The following is a 13,994-nucleotide window of genomic DNA, read 5'->3' as shown; positions in this document are numbered from 1 at the left end:
CCATTAAATAGTCGCATAACGTATCTCCATATTTTGTGATTTTTAATAATCATTTTTAATAATAATAATATATAATATAGCCTTGTAATCATTATCATTAGTCACCCTTCATGTTTGTTATGGGTTTAGCAAAAATCTAACCATTAAATTTTTAAAGAATTATTAAAAAGTGCTTGTCAGCTTTGACAACACAGAATTTTATCATTTTTAGTGTTTTTTTCCATTTCTGAAAAACAGTGAATGGACACAAGGTTTCGCAAGAACAACTGATCATTCCAAGGCATTTCAGTCGATCTTTAAATGTTCAGTCTCCTGTGCAATATACTGTGTTTACAGAGAGCAATATGCATAGTTAGTCTATAAAGAATTTAATTGTTTTTTTGTTTGTTTGATAATTGTTTTTTGGCTGATGGTATAGGAACTAAGAGCCAAAGCTTTCAAAGTGCTGCCAGCCCTTTCTTTGACAGAGATTATTTTAAGACAGATGGTAAAGAAAGACAATGTTCAGATGGATCTTTATTAAACTTCCTTTAATAGCTAAGCCAGGTTTTTGGCAAGGTTTAATCTTTGAGGAGATTATGCCATTTTAATTTTAATCATTAGATTAGGAGAAACATTTAATCAGCCTTTAAAAGAAAAGACAATAAACATTGCATATACTATATATATCATATTACGTTATATTACTCATCTCATTAATATCTGTTTGCATTAGAATTTAATAAACAAACAAAACAAAAGGTCATTACTTCAGAGTTTATTTGCTGCTCTCAAAGCAACAGAGTTGCAAGCCACACCCAAGGTGCCACCTTCAAATTCACCGTGCTTAACCGCAAAACCATTAAGTCACTGTTTCTAGGTCTGCGTCATAGCTCACGCAGCCATGTTCTAATGCATTCCTATTGCCTATCCATACAAACCTACATTTCTTTCTAATGCTAATAATTGAGTTGTTATATGAAAGTATTAAGGAAATAAAAAGGCAGCTCTTGAGTTATTTGGTATTTTCAGGCCGCTCTCCGTGCCATGCATCAGTCAACCACTACAATCCATTCTGCTGCGATATGCCATTTTCTATGAAAGACCTATATGATCTGTTCACTCGGCAGATAAATTCCTCAAAGTCCTTTTCAGTCCACCTCATTCAAGCAAAAAGTCACGCCATAAGTAAGGGGGGAAATACTGTTTCCTCTGAACCATGACAGAATCTAATATCAAGATGGATCTATTTTAAAAGCACAAACATCACACGAATAATGCATCTCCTTATTGGTTTTATCAAAAAAAGAAAGCCATTAGCAAATGACCCAAGGTCTGTAATGACAATACGCCCCCTTTAATTTCATTTTATCCACTAGAGGTTGTTTTGTTAAATTAGAATGTCTCTTTTGTAATAATAGTCTTTTCCATTGAGCTATCTTTCTCGACATTTGTCAGATATTATATCGTCTTATACAAAAAAGACAAATGGGGATAAAAATACAAAAAATAAACTGAAAATAGATAAAACTAGAACATATATATAGACCTTTTTTTGCTTGAACAAAATAAAACATGTTGAGCATTATAATAAAACAATATTACTGAAATGTGAAACTGATCGGACGTCATGCATTCGCACAATCTAAGAGGCAATATGATTGAATGTCCAGCTGTGCTGTGCTTTATTGTTTAGTTATTTTCAAATGCACTGATAACTTGTGCATTGATAAAAAAAGTGTTATTTAAAAACACCTGTGAAAGTGAAACTAGCTGGCCAATTAAATCTTGTAATATTAATTTAGTTCACATGAATTCTCTTCATATTAATTGCAGTATTTTACTAATAAAAACAATTACAATGTTACAGATTGTTAGAAATTTCATTTAAAAATAAAAACCTTTTAAAGAAGTGTACCAATGCAACTCAAAGATATATAACCCCCACCCACAAAAAATGTAACTGAAAATATTAAAAGAATAACTCAAATCTGTTGCTATTATTGTGTAAGCTAACTGAGATCTTGTAATTAACAAAATAGAAACCTCAATGGGCTTTGTCCTTTTTGGGGATACATTGACATTTATACAAACCCACTGTTTGTATCTGTTTGAGAATCTGATATTTGCGATCTAGCTGTTAAACAAAGCCACTTACAAACTCACAATGTTGTAGACTGATTTATGGGTTTGCGCGTTGACCACGTTCCATCGAGAATGGAGGGTTAATGTTTTTTCAGACATCATCATTAGATATTTCCAGATGTAGCAATGGTGCTTGTTATTGTGGAACAAAGCTCATGTGTCAGAGTCATTAGAGAAGGAGAGCATGACACTGGCTTGGCCTCATCGCTATTCGGGTGATTCATACAGCCAGTGGAGTCTGACACTTCAGACTCACACTCAGTGGCTAAGACTAAAGCCTTAACCATTGCTTATGGCAATTTAATAGCTCTTGAAAGCTCTTGGTGCCAACATGCAAAATGTATGAAATAAACATCAGTTTTACCTGGTTTCGCAAAAAAACAAAGACACACTTGGTTAATATGAAATAACAATCTAATTATGCAAGCAAGTGCAGAACTCTGTGCAGGACTGCATTTCTCTTGCCCGCAATTACATTGTCCAAAGACTTCTCATGTTTTCATAGCCTAACCTATTTACGGAAGTCACGTTGCGAGTGCTAGGAAGAAGGAAAATGTGTGGAAAGAATGAATAAGCATAATGAATCAAACCAAAGGTGAAATAAATGCAAAATAATACCCTGCCACTGCTGTCAAGGCTCTGCCAAATTAAAATATTATCTTATAAACTTGAAAACTCCTCACCAAGACACATCATCGACACCATCAGGTCTGTTTTTTAAGTGAATATTTACGTGTCGTAATGACTTTCTGTCTTTGCGTTGATAAATGTTCCTGTCTCGTGATCTCATGCAGTACCACAATCTATATGTTGACTCCGCCCCCAACAGCAGACTGCCTTTAATGCATGCTGCTTCAGCTTTGTCAAGCAGCTGTTTTCTGCACGATCCAGTGATCTGGTCCTGCATGGATGTCTCTTTACTATCCACAACATCTGAAAATGTCTTGGCAACAATGGTGCCGAGATTTCTCCCACTCTCTCACTGATAGACTTGATTTGATTTTGTCTTTGATTTCTTCCCCTGTTCTTTCCTTCCACGATTGCTCATTTCCTCACACGGTCGATCAAAGAGAATCAATTGGAAGCCAATGCCTGGCTGTTTCTGATCATCCTCATGTTTAAAATAGATGTCAGCATCGCCAGCCGAATACACACCTTCTGTGTTTACATATGTGTGTGCTTAAATACAAAAATTAACTTCTTTTAACACATTACATTTAATTGGCTTTTATTGTGTGTATTATGTCCCATATTTGTACATTTGTACACTGATCTAGCCGGCATTTTGTATATTATACACTGTAAAAAAAATCCTGTGAAAAAACAGATAAAGTACTGGCAGAAAATTACCAGTACATTTTCCTTTATTTTACGGACATTTCCATTAATGCTAAAATGCAAATGAATGCAGTGCAAAATGTAAAATACAGGTAAAACAACTGTAAAAATGAACACGGAAAATTCCTTCATATTAATACAGTAAATTTTGCCCTATTTTTACGGCTTTTTTTTTAGAGTGTATAAAGGAGAATAATAAGGTAAACATTTATGTTTTATATTCTTTTTGGCATGTGTTGACATGTTTATATATCCAATGTATAAATCTTTATAAAAATCTTAAGTTTCCTTGTGTTTTTTATCCTTTTGTTTATTTGTATTATTTTATTGTCCTAACCAAAGCTTTGTGCAGCCTTAGATACCCCATCAGGTTTTAAAAGTAAAAAAAATACAGTGTTTAGCCCTTTACCCTAGTTCATTGTTATCACATTAAGTCAAGATTAAGCAGTGCTTTTTACTTAATTTATTATATTGGTACCAACGACATAAGAATTTTAACGACTGTGGTGCAGAATTAATATATTACTGCAGCTGTGTATCACAAAAGGGACAACTCGACTCACATAAAAAACAACCACATAATGTTCAAACTCATTTTGACCCTGAAGTACAAAATTACATTCTCTCTGCTCTGAAACCCCGCCCCTCGTTTTCTCGACCAGCCAATGGTGAGTGGAGGAGGCTTGACTCAGAAATAAATTGGATATTTTTATGGTGTATGGGAAGCATTTGATTTGAGCATCCGACACACGCGCAGTTGCACGGAGTGGACCTCTGGAGTCTACATATATTTAGTGTTTCTTGGACGCCGGGTGAAGTTAATATGTCGACAGCGGGGAAAACAGACTTTAATGGAGCCGATCGTTAAACGGTTATGGGATCTCTTCACCGTAACTTCCAATTCATAAGAGACCTACCTGCCCGGAGAGAAGAGAGTGAAGATCGACCGCTTCTCCTCGCTTTAGTTGTTTCTTCTGTGCACCCGGATTATACGGCACGAGACGCTTGGAAATATACTCGATGCTGAAGGAGAAGAGTTGGATGCTGGGTTCCAGGGCTGTTCTGGCTTTTGCGATGGTGTTTAAAACAAGTTGAACTGAGTCAAACCCTTAAAGGTCACCCTCACCGGTTACATCTTATGCTTTGTGATTACGACCATTTGCCTTTTATCGTGAAACAATACAGACTGTGGACTTCAGTGGTTAAAACATCGGGCACCTGGACGAGGTAAACGCATTATTACAAGTTAAAAGAAAAATTAACCATGGTTGCAACTATAGTAAAAGTGTGTAACCATGGTTTTGGCGGATTCACTAACATTTGTAATACCAGTTTTATTACAAAAATTATGGTCAAACTTTCATGTTTTTACTATTAACAAAACTATGGTCACTATTATACCACGGGTTATTTTCGCATGGGCGCATTCCTGCATGGTGATCTTTTTTACTTGAGTTGGAGAACCGCGTGTAACTTAATTGTATTTACAAAAAAATCAATGTCTTTTTAACTCGTTTGGGAAGCGAAGTGGCTGGCAAAGTATACTCAATATGAAATATTATCTTAATACACACATCGTTAAAAAGACTTAAGTTACAGTCTGACTAAAAATACTCTATGCAATCACTTATAGGCTACTATTTTGTCTCTGATCTATGTGTTATCATTTGGTTACCAGACAAAACCATGCGCATTTATTAAAGCATTTTAAATAGCTGTGGTCAGTTTTAATAACTTACCAACTGTGTTTGCAGGTGTATTAGAGAAAACAAATGACGTCTGTGCCAGGGATCATCTATACACAATTTTGTTCACTTTTTGCTCTTTCAGAAGGTGAGGAAAGTTTGGAGAGAATGTCGAGTCGCAGGGTGAAGCATGAACTGCCAGCGTGCTGATTTTAGACTGGCGTATCTCATGAGTCTATGGGTGTGTGTTGTACTAAGCCTTCACTGCTGGGTTCTAGCCCCTGTGGCAGCCTCCCATGATGTCGCTGGTCCGTTTGGGTGGCTCCTTTCAGATAAAGGGCCTTTTCATCAGTCACAGGAATTTGCCGAATTTGTGGAGCGTTATCAACAAGGCTTCACAACCAAATACAAGATTTACAGGTGAGTCACTTCATTACTTCCGCATGTATTATCTGTTATGTGCAGAATATGTTGCATGTTCTTGTGATGTGCATGTTCAGTTACTTCACGTAAACTTCACAAGAACATAACTATGACAAATCAACAAGGAGCTATTGGACCTAGAGTCATTTTATTTATTAGTGTTGCAAGATCAATAGAATAAAGCTTCATTGTCTGTATCGGCGTTACAAATTGTTGTAGGTACTTCCATACAACATCCACAAAGTGTGCAAGTACAGCATGATGTGCGATACAGAAATATACTCAATTTAAATTGATAGAAAATGAATTTGATATGGCTTATTGGAGAATTGGTAAGAAATGTTACTAATATGCAGTAAAAACATGAAGTGTAAAGCAACTTTGTCTTTTCTAAGCAACCTGACTAGCAAAGAAACAAAATGCTTCATAGTGTAGAATAAAACTATAGTTGTGACTCAAGGTAAGCTGCTGTGAAGAGTATTAGATAAAGTAGTAAACGGGCCAAAAGGGAAAGAGAGAAGACAGAGAAAGGTGTTGGCTGCACTGAGCCTGACTGACACGCTCATCTGGCAGGGCAGTCGGACTATGCTGCCAGGCACAGATGGAGATGGCGACATTGGAGTTAGTCAGACGCTCTCTCCTCAACATACGTGTGTATCCCTGAACGCCCCACTGGCTTTGTTTTTTTTCTAGAGATGGGGCATAGGAGTCAAAAAGAAGTCCAGTTGTACTTTCTCAATGTCGGATCTCCCCCTGCTGGTGGAATCTGGCAGCTTGCTTTCGTGTGTGTGCTCGTGTTGATGTGTGCGCCCGTTGGTAGTACGTGGTTTCACTTTGCATGCTAGGCAGGAAGCCTCTCCCGACATCCCTAGTGCCTCAATGACTTTAAAGTGCCTTGTTCTCACACTTGCAGTACAGAGAGGGACAGGTTTGCATCTGCGACAGATCCGGGCAAAGAGGGAATCAATTTTGCTTCTTGGCCCCTTAACTCGATTAGCACCGTATGAGACATTTAAGAAAAAGAAAATGTGTCCGTATGTGTGAGACATTCAATTATCTGTTCTTTAATTTTGATAGACTTCTTTGAAAACAGTAAAATTGTGTGTTAATAGGTTGCACCATTGCTTTCATAGTCAATGGCTCAAAGGTGATGAGATTCACCATAAACAATCACTGTAAATAGATCTAAAGATGTTACTGTAAACAGATCTAGATCTTACTGTAACTGCCGCCCTACCTGCGGAAATTTATTAGGATAACAAATCCCGCCAAAATAACTCTTGCTGAGTTTCTTGCCGCAAACTTGGACAACATCAACATTTCCAATGCCAGCAGTTCGCTGTGTTTATGAAGCCAGAGCTTTCAGTGCTTGTAGTAATACAGATAGGTGTGCTGTAACATGCATCGCAGGGAAATTTGTGTCAGATATTACATTCTCATTCTACCCATTTACCTTCCTCCAAAGGTTGAATGGTGCCCAAGGGTACAGTAAAGACTTAGTGGTGTCTATTCTTCCTGTCACATGCTTGAAAGGGATCTCATAAAACATCAGACATATGCTGCCTGACAAGTGTGTGATGGGAGGGTTCTGCAAGGGAGGGCGGGCGGATGAGGCGGACGGCGGAAAAGGCTGCCAGAGCAGATACGTGCTCGCTTACAAGTGTTGCCGCTCTTCCCGGAGATGCTAATAGCACAGCTCCCCGAGCACAAGGTGACAGCAATTGTCGACTTAGCCGGGGCTGTGTGAGGCACAATGAGGATAAGCAGTAATTCTCCCACGCAAACACTGAAGTTTTCCTGTGCTTTGGAGTGTGTCGATGTGTAAACATGCGAGTTGACAGCATGTGTACTTTCATACCATCACTGGATTTAAAGGCATTAGGAAATGTAAATGCATTTTATTCTAACTAGCTGCATTTTTATTGCACCATAAAAACAGATGAGCTGTATTTGTCTAACGTGTACGCAGACAAAGCTATTTGCCATTTGTATCGTTAATATTTTTACATAAAAAATCTCTTGAATCGTGTCCAGACCGAGGCAGGAGAGTTACAGTGAATTGAGCTATAAAGGTTTAACGGCTGCCTTTATGAGATGATGTTGATGATGCTGCCAGAGCGATATTATCGTTTGCTTAATTAGTAAGTCATAATTTCAGTGTACGAGTCTGCATGGGGTCAATTTAACTGTAAACAGAAGGTAATCTTTTTTTATAAGGTAAATATTGTTAAAAACGAAGCAAGTTATTGTGTTCTTTAAAATGTATAAGTGTCTTAATGCCTGAAGCATTAAAGGTCAGCTATTAGCCTCAAACCTCTTCATTTTTGTAATAGAGAGAAAGTGTTTAGCATAATGGCAATAATGTCTGAACATTTTCCATAAAAGCCTCAGTCCATTGAGTGTATAATTAGTGACACTTATTTGCGCTATTTTAGTGGAATATTTAACTGAATGCATTCATGCGTGTACCGGGCACCGGATGGTACGATGACAGCTGGGTTCACTGTAAATTCTTTGAACTGCTCTTATCAAACAAATATCTCAGCACTAGCCCTGAAATCAAACCAGAGCAAAGACTGTGGCATCCTCTGGTGTGGAATTTCAAATAAACACATGAAGGACTTCCAGTATGGCTTATTTGAAGTTTTTTTGTTCGATTCATGGATGTAAAGGGGTGTTTTGCCACACCACTTCTTGATTGTTTTCCCTCAACAATTAAACATGTCAAGATTAATTTGGTCAAATAATTTTCTGCTCCTTATTTGACATCGATGGGTGGGGGTTTCTTAAAAAAACAAGTTGGCTCTGAAATAGACATGTAATAAGATATGTTGTTATTAGGAGTGGTGATTTTATATTTACAATCAGTAACCTATTGATGTGTTAATGCAATGTGTAATTATGTTCCTGATGTGTAAAATTCAAACTTATAATTGGAATAAATTGGAAATCCTGAATTTTACATCAAAGGAACAGTTCACCTAAAAATGAAAAAAATTTAATCATTTACTCACCCTCAAGTTGTCTCAAATCTTTATAAATGTATTTGTTCTGATGAACAGAGAAGGATATTTAGAAGAATGCTTGTAACCAAACAGTTTTTGGCCACCATTGACTACCAACATTTTTTTTTGTTCTGTTAAACACAAAAGAAGATATTTTGAATAATGTACGAAAGCAAACTGTTCTGGGGAACTTTTGACTACCATTGTAATTTTTCCTCATATGCAGTGTTGGGTGTAACTAGTTACTGAGTAATTAGTTACTGTAATTGAATTACTTTACCCTTGAAAAAGTAAAGTAAGGGATTACTCTTATTTTTTCTGTAATTTAATTACAGTTACTTTTGATGTAATTAAACTAAATACTTTGTGTAATATATGTGTGTGTAATAGTGGAATTGACAAAATTCAGAGTCTAACATTAAAATCTGTGCTTTAATGTATAATTCTCACATTTGTAATACTTTGGTCAGTTAATAAGAGAACTTTATGTAGTTTAATATTATTTATTTGAATGAATTAAAAGAGCCCTTTCATGCCTACCCTTGAATCACTTAACTAATCAAGGTTGATATAGGATATAGAAAGTAGTAATAAGTAACTAAATACTTTTTGGAGAGAGTAATTTGTACAGTACTCTAATTACACTATTGAATATGTAATTAGTAACTAGTAATTAATTACTTTTTGAGAGTAACTTACCCAACACTGCTCCTATGGTAGTCAATGGTGGCCAGAACTGTTTGGTTACAAGCGTTCTTCCAAATATCTATCGGAACAAAGAAATTTAAATTTGGAACAACTCAAGGGTGAGTAAATGATGACGCAATTTTTATTTTTGGGTGAACTGTTCCTTTAAAAACAAAAAAGAAGAATTGTAACAGGAATGGTTTTACACATTTTCTGTTTGACCTGCCATTTTTACTTTTTTGTAACAATATTGCTTCGCAGTCGACCTTCATTTTGCAGAAACATATCAAAATAAATTAATGCATTAATGTTGGTGATTAAATTATTATTTAATTTCCAGCAAGATACTTTTTGCTGTTTTGAGCATTGCCATTTGAGCAATGTCCGAATATGAGGGTGTGAATACTATAATATTATAGACTATAATTTTCCTTTTGCCATCTCACAATTACAGTCATTCCACAACATAATCACAGCAAATGGCAACAAAGCTGGTTCATATACATCAGGTGAATTACAGTAATCTGACATGTATCATTGCACTTTCAACGTCTTCAATTTGCTGTGATCGACACACCATAACTGTATTCCAATAAATAAAACTCACTGTATTTGCTCGCTACAGAGCAAGAAATGTACACAACCGAGGATGGGTGTCCCACATTACCCAATGCCCCAGATTACCCTAATTTACCCTATATAAAAGAGCGTAAGCCGGGAGAGAGAAAGCGAGAGAGAGAGATATCAGGCTAAGGGCGTCAGGCCCCGGCTAATCGTCTAATTATTTATTTTTGAAGACATGCACATCCCCAGAGGATGCTTGCACTTGCATTGGAAACACAATCAAGGACAAAACACCTACTGGCTGCTCGATCATTGCTATGGTAGATTGTTTTCCTGGATCAGTTTATCAGGGCGAGGGCTCGGCTCTGAGAGATGAGCTGTTTGACTTTCCTTATGGGATTTGAATAATGGAAGCATACAGAGGTATCTGTGTTAAGTCGTATCTCACGACTGACAGGAGCGATGATGATATGGGCTCCGATGACTCAATATTTCAATATGAACAAAATACGCTTTGAATAAATAGGTAATGCCCTCTGTTGACCAATTAACTCTAATTTTAAGTCTGGAAAGTTTTTCAAAGTCCTAAATGACTCCTGCGGTGAGCGGTAATGAGCATGTTTCTATCAGATTATTGTAAGCATGAAGATGTGTTTGATAAACACAACTAATGAGGTGTAGCCTGATCTGAATTTTCCCCAGGTTTGTTATGAATTGAAAATCGAGTTAGGGCCAAAATATAAACACAGCTGGTTTTTGATAGTATTACCCTGAGAAAAAGCCAGTTTAATGAGAAAATATCAAAAAACAGGGATTTTTTTTGTGTAATTTATTTCAAATAACATTTAGAAATTGATATGCAAGTCAGTGGTGAGTCTGTGTCCGACAAACATACCTTGTGTAGTATTTGTTTTCCGAAACGATCCCCATATTGTGCATTCTTTTTAAGAACAGAATCATACACTCCCATGTCTCTTCACACACCTGCTTTGCTTGCTGTCGTGGTTTTCATAACAAGTTATGCTTTGTTCTAATTATGAAACGTAACAAAATAGTGAAATTGCCTATTGGTAGTGTCTGCACATTAATATTATTTTTTAACAATGTTAGCTATTAATGATATTCTGTAGTTGTATATCTTCAGAATAATTCTCTTGAAAATATCTCACCAAATGCAATTTACAGTGCATTCAAGATATACATTTTGTCAGCATGTGTGTTTCCTTGGTATCGAACCCACAAATATGTACTAATGTGATGCACTACCAACTAAGCTGAAATAACTAGAAATAACAAAAAACTTTTCTAGACCGCATAACTGTTCTTGTTTGCACGGTGTGACACCAATTGATTGATAAGAAACGGACATGTTAGAAGCAAACGTTCAAATCGTTGTAGTTTTTGGGCACACTTAGTGCGGATTGTTTTGTGAACCTGTCACAAAAGTAATGACGGCTTTGCAAAGAGGTTTTTATTGAAGTATGGAAGAGTTTAAATATATATATTTTACATGACAGCAAACTCGAAGCCTGCATATGAGCACACAGCTCTGTTGAAAAAAAGAAATATGCCACAAAAAGATCGCATCATGAGAAGAAGAGCTAAACCGTTTCATATTTGAATGTAGGACTAAAAACATTAAAATTGTTAAATCATTAATTCTTCAAAAAGGGGTTATGTGTCATTAAGTTACAGAGACATAATGTTTTGTAAAACATCATTTTATAAAAGTCATACGCGGCCATTTCAAAAACAATATTGTCTCATGTATAGCGCAGTAGGAGCTGGTCTCATTTGCTTGTTGAGTGACTGTTGGTCTCCCTTTGGCTTCGAAGCGTTCCACTGGAGCATGTTCTCACTGTTGACTCCATGTAGCTATTGGTCTCTGTGGGGAAGCCTGGCAGGTAGTTCTTCAATATGTCTTCTCCTGCTGTGAGGCTCCAGCGTGGGCTCAGGGCTGGATTAGCCTCCAGCTCCATCTATAGCTGTCCGTCAAGAATTTTGTGCTCTGACACAATGTCGATCATATTTTCTCTCACCATCCCTTCTTTCTCCTTCTCTCCTTCCCTTCATTTGTCTCTCGCTGTCTCACAGTTTTTCCTGTTTCTCACTCATGCTGCCAATAATTGTCAGCCTTATTAGTTCGACTTTACAGGCTATAATCTCCTGTAGAGATTGGATACAATATACAATCTTAGTTTGTTTTGAGTGAATAATTGCATGGGTAAATGGGTCAAAGAAGATCAATTATGCTAAATGATTAAAACAGTGAAGTGTTAGCTAGTGACCATGTAAAGCACTTGCAAAGCGCCTTAAATATTTGCTTGTATTTACCCTAGTGAAAAATAAATATACTAAAATATATTTGAAATACATTTATTTCATGCTAAGAATACTGCAATACATTTAAACATTTATGTACTTCATAAAAAGTATTCTGCAATTGTATTTTTGCTATACTAAATTGATAAAGTCTGCTAAATTGAAAAAACGAATTTTGTACTTGGTGCACTTTAATTGTCCAGACGTAGTGCTGAGGTCCAGCTAAAGATTTACTTAAGTATATTTGAAGAGTTTAATTCCAAAATGAGATAACGCCGTTTTTAGAATTTTTCAAAAATCATGTTTTTTATTGTGCATTCCAATTAATATCAATCAAACTGCAGTTGGTTTGTTTTGATTTAAGCCATAATAACTAAAAAAATACAGCTAATTAACACAATAAAAACATGATAACGTAATAAAAAACATGGTTATCTCATTTTGGAAACAAACTCTTCATTTGATTGTGCTAGAGTGGAACTACATGTATTGCCAGTATTTTTCCAATACACTTTAAATATGTTGCATTTAAAGACAGATTTTATTCAAAAAATCATGCAATCCTTAATAACAGTGACATTAAAAGACAGTTTAGGCTTACTATTAAGCTGTACATTCTGCACAGGTAAATGTATTTTTTTTTTACTAGGGTAGTCTAGTGCAGGAATAAGATGAAGCTTTTATGACGGACCCCCGTTCTAAAAATACATATCCATCTATGTGTTTTATGTGTAAGGAAACATTGAAACTTTGTTACATAAATAGTAAATGTAATATTATAAAGACAACATATTGTTTGCAAACCTTAATAGCTGGCTACACTTGCTGGATGTATACAGTATAACCCTGAGAGACACTTTCAATTCAAATGTATTTGTGCTGTAGCAACGTTCCTGAAATTTTCTTCAAGATTGACCCCTTGCAAATCTTCTGGAGGGCAGTTTGAAAACCCCTGGTCTAGTGTATACTAGATGTTATGCATTGATAGTGAAATGCTGACCAGTAATTGAATAATTAGGCAATATAAAAAATGTGTGCTATTTACTTTCAAATAATACATTTTAAGTGCTGAATTTAAATTCATTTAAAAATTCATTGATATATATATATATAATAAATATATGCTCATCTTCTAAGGAAAATATATTAAATCTGCTAAAGAATAAATGAGAAATATATGCTATTTTGTATCATTAAAAATAAATAGAAAAAAACCCTCTAAAACCTAAAGTCATGTATTTTAAATGCAGATTGAGTTCTACTAAAGAACAAAAGTCTTTGGACCTCTGGGATGCTGGAGTTCAGAGAGTTATAACCATTGGATTTTGGTTATGAGTATTAGATACTTTGTTTGTTTTTATGTGTATATGTGTGTTTTGTATTATCTGAAACAGAGTAAACATTCAGCTCAACATTATAAAGCACATACTACAAAATATGAATATTTGTAGCCAAATAAGCGTAGAAAGTAGAAAATAATGTTGTACATTTTACAACTGCATCCAAAAGGCATAATAGTAAATGACATGATATAGTAATAAGAAAATGTTATGAACTTAAACTTAATAAGAAGTTAAATAAGAACCATGTGTTTTAGTTTACTGTATTTGTAGAGAGCGATAAATGAGCAAGTATAATTTAGAGCTAACATTTCAAAGTAGCAGATATTGTTTTTTAACTAATAAACTTTTAAACACAAAGCTCTGCAATCATTACATTAAATAGTAACTTGCATTCTCATGGTCCTGATTATAAACCATAAACATTTTATTTCTTTTCATTACTACTAATGAGGTTCACGGTGTTAAAAATGTTATTGTATTGTACAGAGCAGCTTTTGCTGTAA

At 35.6% G+C, this 13,994-nt stretch overlaps 1 protein-coding gene across 1 annotated transcript in view; it reads left to right on the top strand.

Annotated features, from left to right (window-relative positions):
* Positions 1-4,202: 4,202 nt before the first annotated feature.
* The window catches only part of brinp3a.1 (bone morphogenetic protein/retinoic acid inducible neural-specific 3a, tandem duplicate 1), a 29,312-nt gene continuing 19,520 nt past the window's right edge, over positions 4,203-13,994 (top strand). The window contains 2 exon segments of the mRNA XM_057338851.1: positions 4,203-4,689; positions 5,293-5,567. Of these exon segments, the coding sequence (XP_057194834.1) occupies positions 5,338-5,567 (230 nt within the window). The 5' untranslated portion in view covers positions 4,203-4,689; positions 5,293-5,337.

This window comes from Triplophysa rosa, linkage group LG7 (assembly GCF_024868665.1).
Source record: "Triplophysa rosa linkage group LG7, Trosa_1v2, whole genome shotgun sequence".
NCBI classification, from domain to species: Eukaryota; Metazoa; Chordata; class Actinopteri; order Cypriniformes; family Nemacheilidae; genus Triplophysa; species Triplophysa rosa.
This window is presented reverse-complemented; position numbering and strand designations above follow the sequence as displayed.